Source organism: Achroia grisella, unplaced genomic scaffold (genome assembly GCF_030625045.1).
Source record: "Achroia grisella isolate CSIRO2021 unplaced genomic scaffold, CSIRO_AGI_Agris_v1 utg1179, whole genome shotgun sequence".
NCBI classification, from domain to species: domain Eukaryota; kingdom Metazoa; phylum Arthropoda; class Insecta; order Lepidoptera; family Pyralidae; genus Achroia; species Achroia grisella.
Genome location: NW_026712591.1, coordinates 1233346 through 1253563, shown reverse-complemented (window position 1 = coordinate 1253563; position 20218 = coordinate 1233346). Strand labels below are relative to the sequence as shown.

General features: G+C 31.3%; 1 protein-coding gene across 1 annotated transcript; it reads right to left on the bottom strand.

The window, feature by feature from the left end:
- Positions 1–1962: 1962 nt before the first annotated feature.
- Positions 1963–19866, bottom strand: LOC131852981 (PDZ domain-containing protein GIPC3). The gene is made up of 4 exons (XM_059203757.1): positions 19287–19866; positions 3990–4220; positions 3495–3749; positions 1963–2579 (listed from the first exon to the last, which is right to left on the bottom strand). Exons 1-4 carry the CDS (start codon positions 19524–19526, stop codon positions 2340–2342), a joined length of 966 nt encoding a protein of 321 aa, XP_059059740.1. The 5' UTR covers positions 19527–19866; the 3' UTR covers positions 1963–2339.
- Positions 19867–20218: the final 352 nt, after the last annotated feature.

The following is a 20218-nucleotide window of genomic DNA, read 5'->3' as shown; positions in this document are numbered from 1 at the left end:
TGTTATATCTAAGTTTATTATGTCTTCTTATTATTTTACAGCAATAGCAACCTAGTTATATATAATATTTTATTATTTACCTCTTTTCTAAATGAAATCCTAATACCTAGAACCCATACAACCATACAGGTAAATTTAATAAAAAAATATAAATTTTCCATTTTCAGCGTCGGGTAAATAATACTGCTTTATTTATTAGGTGTAACTTTCCAGGGAGAACCGCGTAGAGATCAACCTGACGTATTCCAAATTACTAACAATTCAGTGTTTAGTGTGCTCATTTACGGCGACAATCACTTACCATCAGGTGTGCTCCAACTCGTTTGTCCCTATGCTATAAAAAAAATGTACGTTTTAATACCGATATGGTGGAGGTTATGAATAAAAATAAATACATGTATTGCAATATATAAATACATGATAGGCGTCCTGCGTGCGAGAATTGTTTTTAGAGCTAATTCTCTCGCCTGCGCTAACGGTTTACGCTGTCAGGGCACCAATGGAGCACGATAAGATGAGGTCAGTTTATCACGATGCTTTCCACAGGTTAACATGACGTAGTACATTGGTAGCATTGGAGCATCAGTCAATATTAGGTACTAACAATCCTCTTTCCCCCTAGGAGAGCTGATTGGAACAAAGTTTGTTGTGATATGTGTAATTATATTAACCGGCACAATTAAATAAATTACGTTTGACGGATCCAATAGTATAATGGAAGCAAGCACTACTCATAAACGAAATAGATGATATAGAGTTTGACTAATAATGCCAATAATGGCACATACTATTAGCTCTTCGACTGCTATGTTATGATGTAGGTACTCTTACTATGCTCTTCTACTGTTTGAGACACCGTAGTTTTGTAGTAAAATTATATATAATCGTAATTCGTCTTTGTGATTGTCACCTAACTCTAAATTTTATACGCACTATTCAAAGATTTACTAGATGGTTTGAAAACACAATTGAATCCAGTGGGTGTCGCTAGCTTTTCGGGCAGTCTGCTGAACTCACCAGTATAGAATAAAATATTATTTTAATCTCCAGTAAGCCTTCTTGGTTATGTTTTTACCTATTTATTGGCGGCACGCCATAATATTAATAGTAGATATCTATTAGTAAGCCGAAGTGATTACACATCGACTGCAGCATCAGACGGCGTATCAAGAGTATCATGATTCCTACGTATGAAATTAGTTCAAATGTAAATGGAAAATAATAACGCCCATATATATCTTAAACATACAATATATTTACATAATTTTTATTCAATACATACACAAGTAGGTATATCGAATTATTTACATTTAACATAAGCTATGTTTATAAGCAATTGTAACAATTTTATTCATTACAGCCAGACTAATAATTTATTAATTACATAAAACAAAATGTGTAACGGTTATATGACATTTCATAAATAACCCAAAAGACAGATCAGGTACCTACTTAGAAAGTGTAAGTTTTGTGTAGGTAAATACCAAAAAGCGAAATCATTTCGCGTAATCGAAAAGACGCCGCTTTTTGGTATTTACCATGAGATGAAATAACCACAAAAACAATGTTTTTTCATCATTATTACGCTACGTTTACGAAATGCTTATGCCACCTCGGACATATTTGATTTAAATGTAAAACAGTACCAACAGAAATTTGATCATTGCACCGATACTGCAAAACAAGAGATTTTCTTTAATGATTATTATTAAAATGTAATCCTATAAACTTAAAAAGAAAATTAAATAGGTACCTAAATTATTCACTGAAATGTTAATTAATACAATATGTTTCATTCAGTTCATTTCACAAATAGATTTGTACTATGGTTTAATTTTCGAGGTTTTAACCAGTTACAAAAGTATTACATAAATTATTAGGATATTGTATAGCTAATGGTTGTATTTGCGATAAATCTATTGTTTTGTACCCATATGCACAGAAAGTTTAGGAACACATATAAACTACACTCATTACACTTATAAAAATGTTTCAAAACCATACGCAACAATTTAAATTATTAATAGATGCGGCCAAATGTATACCCACTATCTTTATAATGAATCTTAAAGGAGTTCAATTCGCAATATTACAAAAATGAATTGAAAAGAATTTCCTAATAAATGCTACTTAAATTGAATATTGAATAATAAATAATACTATCTACGAAATTATCTACCTAATCTCATTGAATTATTTATGAAACATTAATTAATACGTCGCGTCTCATTTTTAGATCGAATCACGTGGAGCTTACAACATATTCATGTGTATAAAAGTTCCAACATCAATATGGCCGCTTCCTTGTTAAATATAATAAATTACTAGAAGTATAAATTCTATCTTAGTCTCCCCGATCTAGCGTCAGTGATAACGCCCCACAGCTCGATGATAAATTCATCAGTGAATCCAAATTCCTGAAGATCACTATTGTCGATGGCTTCTGCTAGTTGCATAGAATTAGTCTTGCCTTCAGCGAGATCCCACATTTGTGTTGCTAGTTCGGAGTCGTTAATTCCCATGAATGACTCCAATAGATGATTAATTTTTTCAATCCCGACCTTCGATCTTTCATCGTGCTGAAAATAAAGAATTTAATATTATGAATACTTATTACAGAAAATTATTTTAGTTAAATCTAATTTTTTTATTGACGGCCTCGGTAGTCTAGGATTGGCACACCGTCATACTTTCCTATAGTCGCGGATTCCATTCCTTGCACAGTACAATCATGAGAATGATTGTTTATGGGTATGTCTCTGGGTGTTTCCTATTTATATTAGATATGTATGTATTTACAAAAATGCTGCATAACACAAGCTCTGTTTACTTTGAGATTAGATGGCGCTAAATAATAGTACCTAGATAGACAACTTTCTAATAAGTCTTACTTTTTATAATTTAAATACTCATAATGTATCCAGTATCCACCACCATGAGCCCAAATAAGCAATAATTGCCATTAAATCACATATATAATAAATAATACTAGCTGTTACCTGAAAAATTTGTTCGCGTGTATGTTAAAAAATAAACTTATAAAGTTACTTCTTGTACCTATATAACATTAACTGTGAGTGAAAGTCCCGTCAAAATAATTTCTGACTGACAAGTACTTAGATACATATGTAGACAGATAGCCAAAATTTTTTTTCTTTTCGTTAAGTAACTTTATATACTTCCATATGTATATTGTGAAAATATTAAATTGAATTCTATTAATTTGAAATTACAAACAGACAGACCTTTTACTCACATTGACGATTGTTAATATTACAAAATTCATACATGTATTGCCAACATGTATGAATTTTGTAATATTAACAATAAATATTGTGTCCATATTAAATTACAAAATTATGATAAAAATTTAATTTATTTACATAATTTAGTTGTACTACTAAGAATAATAATTTTGTAATATTATATAACTTTTTGTAAATTTTGGTAATATATAACAAAATTTCTAATAATAATATTGCGTATACATTTACCTCATTTTCGATGGTAGCTGGTCCATTAGCCTTAAACCTGAGAGTTTCTTTCCCGGATCCATAGTTTTGCTTTTTACTAGATTTAGCTCCACCTCTGTTCGGGGGACCTATGGACGCAAATCCACTCTTAAGCGGTGCTACTAGTCGAATTATAAATGTTGTTCCTTTAGGAATGTCTTTTAATATTTTCGCAACTTCATAATGTCTCTTTCCAACCATGTTCTCTCCATTCAGCTTCTCTATGTGATCGCCGACCTGCATTAAAATGAACGATTTAATCATGTAATGGTTTGCTTCCGGTTTAAATTTATTTTCTCGACGAGGTGAATAACCCGATTGGAGTAAGTACCTAGTTACCTTCAACTCTTGAACTTTGACTGCTTATAGATCATCCAAAGGTTACATTTAACTTACAATTATGATCATATTACTTTCATTACTATAATATAATACATGCCTATATGTATTTATATATTTTAAATATAACCGGCTTACCTCGATATGGCTTATTTGAGCAGCTATTGAACCTTCTTTAATTTTTTTAATAAATGCATATCCTGCAGCGTTGTCAGTGATAGTTAATCCAAGGGCATCTTCTGTTTTGACAATCTCTATTTCTTTTGGTCTTCCTTTTCTATGTGCAAATATAAAATCTTCTAATCCTATTTGTCCTCCAAGAAGCTTTTTCATATCAACTTTGTGAGTATTCAGGGTACAAAATAGTATCTGTAACCATAAAAGAAAATCGACTAAATTGTGAGTAAGTCGGGACTACAGGCAGGCAGACTGCCATCGGAATAAGTCGGTTAGTATGCCTATCTAATTAACTGTCATAAATCTAATTAACTGACTACACCCAAACATTGCGTGTCTAAAGATATATTTCCTTACTAGTCAACAATCTCTTTTCTTCATTACCATTAAGGTCCAATTGATGACGCGTCCTATTATCCAAAGGGCGAGGCCGCATATCGAAAACTTTCCATGAATATTGAATACGCATCTATACTATTTCTAGAACGGTACGAACTCGTAGAATTCGAAATGGTTTAAAATCTACCATGCCACGCTGATTGGATAAATAAAAATCTAGTTGATGTACCTATACGGTCGAATTACTAGAGCGCTATAATATTGGAAGCCGTTGCTTTGAATTAATCATTGTGGTACGCTTGTTTGTTTGGATGCATCAATTCTGGACTTTATATCTAATTTGATAACGAAATTGAATATTATAGATTACCTAAATATTGCCTTCATTTGTGGCAAAACGGTTATCAGTGTATATTTGATATTTAGTTTGAATTAAATGGCGCTGTGTACAATATCGAGGGTTTTATTACAAGTATTGTATTATTAATCTTGTGACCACTTATAGCTCCATCATCAGAATATCTCCAGTGATACCTTGCATGCATATCATTCCGATATGTAGCTACTGTATCGTAATTACAACTCAATTCAATTAAATTACATATTAAGCAAAAATATGTATTTATGTATATTTAGAAACACTGACTACCTAGTTTAATATTGATATATATTTCAACTATATGACGTGACATATTTTACACCGTAAAATTTAAAATAATGTAGATATCGTACGTACTTACTCTGCTAAAAATAAAACTAAGCAAGTATGTTGTCTTACGTAATTTAATTAGTTAGGAGTTAGTTTCCATTTATTATTCGTACACATAGGCACGTACACACACAGAAAAAATAATAAAGAAACCACAACATTTTGAGGATTTTCGACTTTGTACCTAATAATAATAGCAAAACAAGTTATGTTAATTTAAAATTCGTTAAGTGATGTGTACGTATTGAGATACGTAAGTGCAGTAAGTACGTTCTTTAAAATAAGTAAAGAAGAAAATAACTGGTACAAATTATATTATCTATCTATACAAATTATATATCTTGAATCTCTTCATCAAATAACTATTATTTGATGAACTTCTGGTCCTTGACAAACATTTAATATCATGTAACTCAGCAGATTCCAGTGGTACTAATAACTCAGTAGATTAGATGAGTCAAAAATAATACGTAACCTACCTACAATTTACCTATCGACAAAGTTAATAAAAATCGAGATGTATTGCGAATATAATATTATACCGGTTAAAATTTTTTGCTTATTTTAATTAGGACCATAGAACACAAAGATTTTAGTTATTTTTATATATTCTTTATATTCGTCAATATTACATTATCTACTGATTTAAAATAACCATAGAAAAACCAAGGTTCCTAAAATAATATTTTAGATTGCATTAATTAAAAACACAGTCCTTATTTAAATAATGTAAAATAATAATAAATATAGTTTTCTTAATTATTATTTCAGGTAGTATTCGGGCATTGCTGTCTATGTATTTAACGAGAATCTTAAATACATACTACTGAATAGATTTTCATCCCTTGAGAAGGCAAAACTGGTAGCTAGTAGTGTCTAATTATAGAAATGTATGTTACATTGTACCACAGGTAAGAGAATACCTATATATTGCACCATCCCTATAACTCTCATGAAAGCGCGAGCAATTGCAATAGTTTGTCAAAATATTAAATCTGTCAATAAGATGTACGATATGGCGCTGTAGAAAATATTAACATGCAAATATTATTTTTTTATATATAAGGTTAGGAATACCACGTAGGAAGCCAGGTAACTAAACTTATTTTACGAAAATATAGAATGGAAAACTTAAATTGATCACGTGACTATGCAGTTTGTACGAAGGTTTTCAAAATAACAGGAAATTGAATAACTTTCCCATTGATAATAATATAATCAATGGGAAAATTATTCAGTTTACTGAATCACTATCATTTGTTTCAGTATGCATACAAGTAGTATGCACATTTATTACACAGAATTATAGATATGTATTTACGGCCTTAAGACCTATACACGTATATTAAGCATTATTATAATTAACACCAAAATATTACTTTGGAAAACTGTACAGAAAAAAATTAAGTTGAAGATATGTAGATTTACAATACAAACTATATTTGCTATTGTTCAGTGCGCTATCGCTATCCGGTCCTTGACCTATGCGTATTCTGGGTCATCGTACAGGCACACATGGCGGAGCATACCTGCCATGACAATTGAAGAAACAAAACGAGACCGTACTTGAATTAAAATCGAAAAATCACAATAATAATAAGTTTTAGTAACGAAATTGATTTTATTTCAACTTTGCTTTCTTCAAAGTCATTAAAAAGTCTTTTCCGTTCATTCAATGGCTTTACTACAGGACCTCAAGTTACACAAGTCCCAGTTTTTTTTATAATTTACTAGCGACTGGCTTGTTTCATACTATATCACGCATGTACATAACGCATGTATATAAAGCTTCCTATTAAATCAATCTATCTATTGCCGAAAACTGCATTAAATTCGTTGCTCAATTTAAAATATATATATATGTATATTAATTAAATTAAAATATGTATATCTATATCCGGACCAAAATTAATATTGAGGGTGACGCAGCTGTAATCGAGTCACAACGCGAGCTTCAAAGCGTTCGTGGCCCGGGTCCCAACACCTTCATGAAGGAGGACTACTGGTTGAAGGGGGTGGTCTATCGGCGCTACCGAGGCAAATTGCCTTCATCAGTGCCGTAACCATAGAGATCATTTTATTTACCATAGAGATTCTTTTTATTATTATTTCTTATGTACCTATGTTAGTCTATAAGGTATGTATAATATGGGCCATATAGCCTGTATTAAATTAATAAATAAAAAAAATAGACTACGGCGACGACTTTGTTTTATACTATGAAAAGATTTGTTCCAAAGACTCATATTGATGAAGAACATTATGATTAATTTTCACATTAACCTCTTACATCTTCATTTAAAACTTCCTAAAAATTAGATTTATTATGTAATTATGATTACATGGTGCTCTGAGGTCTAGATGGATTTCAGTCTGAGGACTAGACAGCCAGACTTGTGATCTGAACTCAGTTACAGCGCCCCTCGCTGTAACTGAGTTCAAATCACAACACGAGACAAGACAAGTATTGCTGTATTGCTAGTTTTTATACTAAAAATCGTATTGTGAACATATATTTATACATACAGAATTTTGTTCAGGGTTAAGAGATGTTACGGATGAAACCACAATAAAATCTCTTTCATTACATACAATATATAATACTCGTACATATAACTAGAAATCGGGTAAAAATATTCTATCTATCTGTACTTACGAGTACCAAATTTAAATTAAATCCTTCAAGTAATTCTCATTTGAGAGCATAACAAACATCCATACGTCGTTACAAACTTCTGCGTTTGAAATATTTGTAGGATAATGTATTATGTATAATCTAATATATGATTATATGATTCGCGCAATATTTTGCCTGGGTGGTCCAGTACATGAGAACGAGACTGCGCCCCTGGCCCAATCCACTTCCTGGCCGTTCAGCCGTGCGCGCTTCCGCACATGCTGACATTATAATCTCGCTTACATAAAATCAACATGACAATGAAGCGTATACTTTTTATAAACGATCTTTCAAAATGTAGTTTATAATAATGTCATCTCTATTTTTTACTTTTTGGTATTAAAAACATGGCAAATAGACATGATTCGCTACGTCACGTATCGTCCCAAGATAAACAGAGTTTTATGGGTACTAGATAACTGATATAAATATTTAGATATTTTTTGTTTAAAATAGACCACTAAGGCTGGCGAATTGTTGATATATATAGGTATACATATACCTAATGGCTCGGAAGGCAGGCAATCAAGGTCAATTAACATATCATTGTGAATTTATCAGGATTTAATCACAATAGTTTCCAGGTGTAACCACATTGAAGTATATAACGTGAATTATTTAATAAGGCCTTCATTACATACTAATATTTTTTTCCCTCAGACATATATTTGGCCGTAAAAAGTTCTCATGTTTGTCCTGCTTGAATGCTATGCTATGAAAGTACTAATTTATGCTGTAATTTAATACAAAATATAATAAATTTAAGCAATGCCCAAAGTTCTACGATTATAGCCTAGCCCAAGGTAGGTATGGATTGATAGATTGTGTGTTAAAATATTCTAGATATTTCTATACTTATCTAATTATATATAAAAAATATCTAAAATGGCCACATCATAATGTGTGACGAGAGGCATTTAAAACAAATGGTAGGTATATTTGGTCAACAGAGAAACTATAAAAAATATTGTTGAAAGCGAATAAAAACATTCACGTGTAACACCTAAGGTAAGTGCCTAATTATTTATTAATGTCTATTACTCGTATACAAGAGCAATGAAACTAATTAAAGAAATCGAGTTACGGGTATAACTAAAAACATACTTAATGGTACATTATTACATAACTAAGTATCATATCATAGATTTCTGAGACACGTATTCTACACACTACGTAATAATAGCAAACATTTTAGTTGCATATTTATACACAAAAAAGAAGAGTAAATAATTTCATTCCGATAAAAGAACTCAAGAAAAGATCAAATAATAATAAAAGAACCTTGACCTCAGCTATTGTACCTACCTACACCCAAAGCATTTTCACAAGCTGTGAAATATCAGGAAATTTGTCCGTGCCATTTTCGTCAGTGACCTTTTCGACATGGGCGCCTGTAGCGATCGTCCAAATAGTTTCGGGACAAGCATTGTAAGGCGAAGACTACATGTTTAGTAAATATTGTGAACCAGAGTATATATGTAGTTGTCCAGGTGTATACACACATGCATTTATGACTATCAATATGAATCGCGCGGTATTCCAATCTGTAATATATTGTAATGTACATAGACTACCTAATTAAAATAGGTAATCTTCTAAACAAAATAAAAAAAAAACACGAAAGGTATATTTCAAAATTTAAAAACCATACAAGCGTGGATATTTCATTTATTTTATTCATGACATTGAATGATAAATCTGTCTGCATCACAGTATACGCTGTATACGCGTACGAGTGGAGGATAATAGGTGAACATAAGTCAGAGTAGTTTACCTATAGAGGCGATTCACCAAGAATTGTTTCCAAGGGGACGTGGACGTGGGGGTCGACGGAACCTGGGAGATTGCTAGCAACGGCGCTGTTATCCTCAACCACTAAACTAACAATCCCCTCCTGCCCTTAAAACGCTGGGTTATAAAGGCTTTTAGTTACTTTTTTCAGTTGACAACAAGCCAAATTAGTGTTATATTATTGTGGCACCAGGTAATAAAAAAATGAAGGGCGCCTTTTTTGTGCAGAATTTTTTTCTATAACTTTTATTTGAAACATTATGTCATATTTCTTACCGTTATCGAGTTATTTTGAAAAAAGGAGTCTACGCATTTTTTCTTATTCCATTCCTTTCCCGTCAATTAAAATTAAAAATTCATTCTGAATTTTATTATTCGCGTATTTGCAGTCTTATTTTTATATATTGCGCCAAAACTGGTCACATCATGGTTTAAATCAAAATTATCTTGGACTATTATTATTATTAGATATTATTTGTAGAAATTTTTAGTGAGTATTAATGATTATCATTCGATGAATTTGATAATTATTGCTACTACTAATACTAAAATAATTCAATTATACAGTCTAAAAATATTACAAGACAAGAAGAGTGCCAGTAAATTAGTGCTATCAGTACTACTGGAAAATAATTGGTATTATTTTAAAGTGTTTGGAGTAATTTGTTAACACTAAGGCTATTATTATTATTAATTGAAAGTTTGCAGTTTCAATTGTTTTTTCTCGTAACATAAACTGATCAAGTCCTTCCAATCAATATCATTGTTCGTTTGGACATAACATTAATGCCACGAGTGTGATTCAAGCATACGTATACTTGCTCGAGTCGATCGAGTAATTATAATTTTCTTTGTTCAACCTGTTCTGAAAGAACTCAGGAAATTTAAAACAATTAAAATATATTTTATTCCATCTATTCATATATATTACCTAGTTACACGTCAGTACATATATCTCTAGATGATGGGTTATCATCTATAGTTAAATATAATTCTAAAAATTGTAATTAAATTATTGTTCACAGCCATTGTTCACAGAAGATATTCACGATCGAAGCCAAATTCTACATTTAATTGATACTGAAGTATGTCAAAGTCAATGTCAATGTCAATGTGTGATGTTGATTAATCTAAATAATGTTACTCTCTCTCTTGTTAATTATCTGTCATTGTGTAAGTTTATAAGCTTCCTAATAAATATTAAATATAAAATAAAGACTGCATATTATTTTAAAATATCATATAAAACATGGCGCAGTGGTATTTACTGTAAGTCTAAACAGTGTATTTCGGCTATAACGATATCAAATCTGAAGCTTACCACGGATTAAAATTTCAAACAACATGGAGCGTAGCTGGGTGAAATTGCCCCCAAACTTCGACATTCGAGCTCAATCTGCAGCAACTGAATGGAGAGCTTGGAAAAGCATGTTTATAGATTATCTAGTGGCTGTCGGTAGTGACAAGGCTACAGACCAAATTAAATTATCTCTGCTGAGGAACATGATGGGTCCTGAGTCGACGAAAATCATATTATCGTTTAAGTTATCAAAGGAAGATAGTGAAAACTACAATAAAGTGTTACAAGAAATTGAGAATTATGTCAAGCCTAAATCTAACGACGTTTTTGAAAGGTACAAGTTTAATGAAAGAAAACAATTGGAAGGTGAAAATTTTGAAAGTTTTTACACTAATTTAAGGTTACTGATTGTAAATTGTAATTATATAGAGTCTATAGAGGATGATTTACTAAGAGATCGTATCGTTCAAGGCATTTTCGATAAACAATTACAAGAAAGTTTACTCCGAGTCGAGAACTTGACGTTGGACAAAGCTACAAGTAGATGCAGAGCAGCAGAAGCTAGCCGTTCTCAAGTAATGGAAATGAATCCAACCTGTATTGAAGTAGATAGAGTAAAGAGTTACGGAAATAAAAGAACTGAGAAGAAGTTTCAAAGAAAAATAAATAATAAATTTGATTGTCGTCGTTGTAAAAGTCAGCATGGTCCGAGAGAGTGTCCTGCATATGGAAAAAAATGTGCAAAATGTGGTATGTTAAATCACTTCGCAGTGAGCTGTAAAGTAAAGAAAATAAGTGAAGCTGTGTGTAATAAATCGAATTCATCAAATGAAGAGTTATTTTGTGGAGTAGTGTTGTCAAATATAAAAAAGAATAGAAGTGAGTGGGAAGAAAATATACAAATAGAGGACAAAATTTTTAAGTGCAAGCTAGACACAGGAGCGGATGTGAGTATTCTGCCAAAGAGTGTATTTGATAAATTAAATTATAAGTTAAATTGTAAAATTCAGAAGACAGAGTTAACAGTACAATCTTTTACTGGAGAAAATATTAAGCCAATAGGCATTGTAAATCTTAAATGCAAGTATAAAAATAAAATATGTAATGAGAATTTTGTCATAGCTGAAGCAAGTAACATACTTTTAGGTTTGCCGGCATGTGTCTCATTAAATTTGGTGAAACGAATTCATAGTGTCCAGGTGACAAATAATGACAAAGATAAATTTGTAAATAATAATATAGTAGTTTTTGAAGGAATAGGAAGGTTGCCAGGAAAAGTTGAAATTCCTACCAGAGCTACAGAAGAATATATTTGTCATCCTTCTCCGAGATTACCATCTTGTTTGCTTGAACCTTTAAAAGCAGAACTAAATATATTAGTAGAGAGAAAATCAATTGTTAAAGTTAATAATATTAGTGAAAATGCATATATAAACAGAATGGTAATAGTAGAGAAACCAAATCGTAAAGTTAGGTTATGTCTCGATCCATTAGACTTAAATAAAATTATTGTAAAAAAACCTAAATGTTTACCCACATTGGAGGATTTAAGTTTTAAATTACAGGGTAAGAAGTTTTTCTCTGTTTTAGACTTAACTGAAGGCTTTCATCATCTAAGTTTGTCTGAGTCATCTTGGAAGTGTTGTTTTGCTACACCTTATGGAGTTTATAGATATCTTGTTTTACCATATGGTTTAATGAATGCACCAGAATTATTTCAGGATGTACTTGAAAGTCATTTTTCAGAGTTGTCAAATGTTATTATTTGGGCTGATGATATTTTAGTAATGGGAAACACTGAAAAAGAGCATGATTTAGCATTGCAGAGTGTAATCCAGAAAGCAAAGAAATTAGGTATTGTTTTCAATAAAAATAAATTTCAATATAAACAAAGAGAGGTTAAATATGTAGGCCAAGTTTTTAATGAATATGGAATGTCACTTGATCAGGATAGAGTTGAGTCATTAGTTAATTTAAAAGAACCAAGTAATAGAGATGAGTTGAGACAAATATTAGGATCTTTCAATTATGTACGAAGGTATGTGCCTGACATGGCAAATATAATGGCACCACTTTTCAATTTATTAAAGAAAAATTCTGAGTTTACATGGTTACCTGCTCATAGTCTTACTTTTACTGAGCTGAAAAGAAAAATATGTTCAGCACCATCTTTGACACCTTTTGACCCCAAAAAGAAAATTATTTTACAATGTGATGCAAGTAAAAGTGGATTAGGTTGTTGTCTATTTCAGAATAATGATCAAAATATATTAAAGTTAGTAGCATGTGCATCTAGATCTATGAATGATTCAGAGCTTAATTATAGTCAGACAGAAAAAGAATTATTATCAATATGTTTTGGTATAAAAAAGTTTCATAGATATGTTTATGGTTGTAATGTTGATGTTCAAACAGACCACAAACCAATTGTATCAATTATGTCAAAACCAGTTTGTAAAATAGGATCTCCTCGTTTGAAACGCTTAAGATTAAAATTATTTACATATAATTTGAATGTATATTATGTACCAGGAAAGTTATTACATTTCGCTGACATGTTATCAAGAAATTGTCTAAGTATTACAGAAAATGATAATCAAATGTCACAAATAGTACACTCTGTTACTGTACACTTGCCTATGTCAAAAGAAAAGTTTGTTAAGAAAAAGGAAATGGAATATAAAATAGGAGATAAGATAGTTCATAAGACTGATAAACACAAATTTTGGAGAAAAGGTATTATTGTGGGAAAATGTAAAGAACCTAGATCTTATTGGATACAAAAGGAGGGAGAAGATAGGAAAATAAGAAGGAATATTAAACATATAAAGAAATCTTTTTCAGATTATAAAAGTGCAAAGAAACTCAATCCTTTTTTATCTAATTATGATGAACATTTTGATCAGGAATCTGATATAAATCTAAATGTTCCCATTTCACCTAGACCTGTAACAACCTGTAGGAATCAAGTACCACTAAGTGTAACTACTAGATATGGTAGAACTACTAAGCCTAGAAGGGTGTTAGATCTGTAAGCTAAAGGGGAAGGTGAAGTATGTCAAAGTCAATGTCAATGTCAATGTGTGATGTTGATTAATCTAAATAATGTTACTCTCTCTCTTGTTAATTATCTGTCATTGTGTAAGTTTATAAGCTTCCTAATAAATATTAAATATAAAATAAAGACTGCATATTATTTTAAAATATCATATAAAACAGATACATTGTTTGTATTATTACCTTAGCCAGTTAATTAGTAGATTATATACAGATCCCCATGTATGTTTTTGTACTCAACGTAGAGTCGAAACTACTGAAGGTAGAGTCGTGTTCGGAAATCTAGTTCTTTGTCCTGTATAATCATACCTATATTTATCTTTACAATGATGTACATTAAAACTGATATCTACACGTATTACGAGTATGTTTGTATTTGGTTTTAGACCGTCATGGTTACATCTTTTTTCGAAGCATCTAATGGTGTTGGCTGTACTTGGCATTTACAGCTTCGCCGGACAAAAATGAGGGCGAGTGCAGAAAGCATTTCAAACCTGATGTATTGGAATTTATTATTTTTAGGCACCACAAAGGGTTCTAAGCTAGACTTAGGTCGTCGTAATTTCGATCCGACGGAAAAAAAGACAGTGGACAGGGATATATCTTTTTGACTCCAAAAGAAATCAATAACTCAAAAAATATACAACGTTACCTACGTTATTGTTACCGAAGTATAAAATAATTTGTCTTTTATAGTATCTTGACATTTCATTTTTAGTAGTAATGTGGTTGGACCGCGTCACGAGCTTTGAACAAAAGGTTAAAAGTATAAAAGTATATCTATTACTTAGACTGCTTCGACATAGTACCTACTACTACAACATTACCCTTTAGGACTGCATACGTATGCAGAAAACAATATTAACACATAAGTAAGCAATGAAATATTGATAGCTAATAAGGTAGCGGAAATCCTGATAAATACCTAACATAACAAATGACGTGTACGGAATGTACGGAATGTCTTTATATACGTATGTATTCATTTAATTACTTTTATAACAAAACCATTACACTATTAAAGTAGGTACAAGTACCTATATATCGTCTTTATGTTTGGATACTTGATTGTATGTGGCAGGAGCACTTAATAATCACCGTAGATACCATACAACAGATGTTTATTTATTTTTATATTCAAGAATTAAAAGAAATAGCGTATATATAACAAGCTACTCGCCCCGGCTTCACACGGGTGTACGTGTATTATAAATATAAACTTTCCTCTTGAATCACTGTATCTATTAAAAAAATCGCTTCATAATCCGTTGCGTAGTTTTAAAGATTTAAGCATATATAGGGACCGCGAGAGCGACTTTGTTTTATACTATGTAGTTATGGTGCAGCATTATTTTTATATTAATATATGCAGCATTACTTTAAAGACAAGCAAACTGACTGTCCACCTGGTGATAAACATGGCGACGGTGTACCGCGGACATCACGTCATATAACGTCCGTGATACCCCCCATGCATTGCCATGATTGCCATCAGAGTACTAAGATATTTCTAAACAATGTAACTTTATTGCTATATTGCACACTCTCAGCACCTGAAACATACACATGAGCACAACTTACAAACGTTGGTCCTGTGTGTTTTTAGCAAGCTGCTTTTGTCAACTAAAATAGGTGAAGAAGATGTAAATTAACAAAGGAGTGGTTAGTTAATATAAAATAAAAACTAAATTTGATTTAATTATTATAAATTCAACAAAGTTAAATTATTGTAGAATCTTCAATTAATATATATTATACCTTTTAGAAAATTAGTTTAGACTGTTATAGAAAGATATTACAATAGAAAGACCGAAATCTATAAAAATACAAATCGATATTGATCTATTTGCTGATAAGTCATAAACTATCAATAGCTCGTGATAACAATACATTTATTTAAATTACAATACACAATTAAAACTATGTAATATAGCAGATCTCAGGTACATCAGGTATAGTTATTTTAGTTAGTTTACATAAACTAATTAAATAACTAAGGCGGTGTGAGAAAAAGAGATGGGAAACCTCGGTGCAGGTATGTAAGTATTTACTGAATTTCCCGTGGAGACTATAATAACGGATTCCGAGAAAGTAGGGTAATCAACATGAAAACTGTGAACTTAAGGATTTGTATATATAAGTTATAAGAATAATTTCCCAAACTTCTAAACTTTTTGGTGAGCACTGTATAAACAAATATGTACACTTATAATAGACCAACGTTAGATCTATTTACTAATACTTGATGCATTTTTATATCACTGACCGGATAGTGAGATATATTGTCGGTATTGTACAGGGGTTTATCGTAAAGGTTAGGCTCAGGATTAACAGAGTAAGATTCTTTCGTTTCCATCTAGGTCATCACCATCATCAAATTGGAGTAATTTATAAATCTAATATTTGGATCATATGTTTGACAATGTAAACTAACACTGTATACTAATTATAAATGGCGCACCATATACTATTTTTCTTAATTTAACCCAAAGGCAAAAGAAGCAGGGAAGAAATCCTGAGGAAAGTCTAGAAAATACCCACATTCCACGTGATGAATGATGTAATTACATCTAGTATTTATTTAATAGTAATTGTGTTTGATAATGTGTATTTGTACATCCATCAACATATTAAAGACCCAAAACACCAAGAAATGACAAGCATAATCATAATAATCGCCGATGTACCTCGTATAAGTTCTACCTTGGGCACAATATAGGCTATTACTACTCAGATTATTGTTACTAGGTATTATTCCAGGTTTCTAATAAAAAAAAGTCAGTGGTAGTGTCAACTGTCGACCTCGTGATGAACGCAACACTTTACATGTTCACAAGATATATTTGAATTCAACATGACAGAGGGCGAACCCACCACCGACTTCTTGATGTAACAAGTACCAAAGGCCTAATACTAATAGGCCTCAACGCAAATAAATAAACAAAAGAAAATACACCTATCTACCGAAATACATGACTATAAGTATATATGAAATCATAAGGTCATTACTCAATTCATTGTGCACTATCGTAATGGATTTTGCCTGTAATGATAGTTCTAATCAAGGTATAAATAATTTTTGTTACTAATGATCATTAATCTAATTTGCTCCAATAACTGGTAAGTACATAATAGTATATATACAGTCATATACATGTATATAATATAAATTATAATCACTAGCAGATTTAATATAATATAGGTGCTAAAAACATAAAAGTAGGTACCTATCTAACAGATAGATATATAAAATTATATATTTGCATAATTTATATATATGTTGCTTCTCTGTGGTTTCAAAATATTAATAATAGATATTTGTACAGTATCCGTCCGTTCTCCTAGAATAATTTAGTATATCAGAAATATTTCTATAATTAGAGTTCTGACAATTTCCTCATAATACATAGACACATAAAGTAGAGCTCCATTTTGAAGCTAATTCTTCTAAAAGACACGCATTTAGTGTATTAGTAGATGTCAATAGCATTTATTAAATAACACGTACAAGTATGCTAGGATAATAAGGGCTGAACAAACCTTAATAAAACATTCTACCTACTCGTAAATCATATGTTACCTGGATACTTTTTATGTCTAGTAATGAATGCAAAGAAACCCATTAGATATAATTAGTACGTATTAATATAATTTCTAAAAACCTTTTTCTCAATTATTAGCATATCAAAAAATTTCAATAGCTCTTATACCTATACATACGATTGTAATCGTCAATACCTACTATAAATACTAATAGTGTCTAGGAATTCATTTGTAATCAATAAGAATAAAAATGAACTTCAAGCACTTCAAACTTGTGTAATAATAATAAAATTAAACCTCATCTTTAAACGTTAATTACGTAATTACTTTAAGTATATATTAGATAGCAATTTTATTTGTTTCAAGATCGTTGGTCGGTATTTTGTCAATGCTATTCAATAAACGCTCACGAATTCTTGAGAGAAGTGTATATAATAATCTAAATAAAATAACAATTGGTAAACGGAAATAAAATCACGACCAACAACTGTTATATTTTACCACCACCGAAGGCTTCATAAGTTTTATTAGCTCCAATAGTTTTAGTACCAAATTAAATAACACAATGGTTAGTCCTCTTTCAAGTTGTAAAATTTGCCGTAATTTTTAGAATTTACCAAATGTAATTTACAAATGGAATGTGTGGTTTTTCTCACTGTTGAATCACTTTTAGACCGATTTAGCTCAAATTTTACTGCATTGCGTCACTCAATGTGTCATCTATCATTGGTGAAAGTTTCAGTTCTGTAGCGGTACCGTATCAGTATTTTTTGAATTAACTGGATAAAAGTAGGCTATAAGAGTGGACTCCAATTCTGTATATAAATTTATTAGTATGATAATGAACTTCAAGCTTATGTACATATATTCAATGCATTACAGACATGTTTTAGTTTCAATGTTCAAATTCATCACGTAAATCTAAATTACCAAATTTGTAATAGGTAGGTAGTTGTAATATATTATATTTGGCAGTTTACGATTTATTGACGCGCCGAATAGATAAGTAATAATTTAATTGTGTAATATAAAAAATGCATAACTATTATTTATTAATTGAAGAATATAAAATGAAGACTGTGAATGAATCATTAATTTTTAGTAATTATTTACTATATAGATGTTTATTGCATTGCGGACAGTATTTTGTACAAGTGTTTAAACTGATCAACTGAAAATCACGAACCTAATATTTCTATCGTATGTCCAGTTACCTGAAAAAATATGTTTGTTCGGGCCTATTCTACTAATTCTTAACTCTGCTAGGACAACTTTGTTAATACATATTACGTATAGGTATATATATATACATAACAGACACAAAACATCGAAAGAATGTTTCAAGGCTAAATTATCTCATTCATTCATAATTGTATGTACTAAAGTTTATCTAAATGATTGAGTATACCAGTTTAAAAAGTACATGAAGTACTTATAATGGAAGATAGCACTATTTACTCTAAGATGGTAGAGTCACGTATAGAGAATTTCTCTTCGTCTTTTGTGGAAAAAAAATCCATATTTTAATAGACAGTACATTATGCATACTTTATTTAATTGATAAATTTATAAAAAGGATTTTTTTTAAGGTGTTTAGATATTGGGACTCATTATATTATCAATTACATTGCATCCAAACATATCATTAGGTATAAACTTGTTCAATGTCTTGCCAGCCTGAGGTATCTAATCCTAATGCTGCAACAAAAAGTATCTAGAAATATCTACCCTCATGTTTCTAGATACCTACTTTTTATTGCAACAATATTAATAACCTGCGTATAAGTATCTATAAAACGTTATCTAAAGATTATAATATGTATAAAGTAATTAGATCCTTACGTCTTCGGGTGGAAAATCGTAACATTCTGCTATCTTCTGGTAGAGCTCCTTTATATTTGAGAATCCGGAAATAAGACCCAGTGGACTACCGTGCGCCTGCTGACAGTGAAACACAAGCTGAGACTTCGGTGACCCATTGTTGTTATCCACACCATTAGGTTGAGTCTGTGGCTCTTCAACTGGTGCAGTAGGCGCCGGCAAAGGCGGATGCTTCGGTGTCTTTTTCTTAAATAACGACATTTCAATGAACACTTTGTAACGGTATTAAGATTTTCGTTTGAGAACGTCAGTGCGCGCACATTATACACCCGTTCACTGTAAAAATTTAATCACCACAGTCTCTTATCTTATGAAAACTTTAAAATGTACCGTCGCGTCATAGTACTCGATTATGTTATCACCCAATGGCGATGTTGGATAAGATTGTACAGTTGTTGAAGGTAACGCTGCAATAGCAGCGAGACGAAAAGGCCAGAGCGCGCAAGCGACGACCAACAACGAGTGAATTGAACTGAATGGTTTCATTTTATGGTATAGAATATAGAATGCGAGAATGGCGCGCTCTCGCTTCGACGCACCTCTCGTGACGCTGCCTTAGCTGACTAAGCGTCATCGATGGTAACACGACCAAAGGTGAATAATGGCATCACGACGAGTTAATAAAATATTACAAGATCATCGTCATTCTTTCTGTTAATAAACCAAAATAGTATTTAAGAAGAACAATGTAAATAAAAACAAAGCAAAAAAATTAGAAGATGCACTATTTGTACAAATAGGATTGCGAACATGCAATGTAAATATGAAATAGGTTTCTAGGTATTTAGGGTATTTTCTTTGATTTAGTAATGCAAATATTTATGCATTTAAGGATTTATGACTTCTCAAAAACTTGATTGTCAGCTGCAGAGGCACTGGATATCGTTGCATTG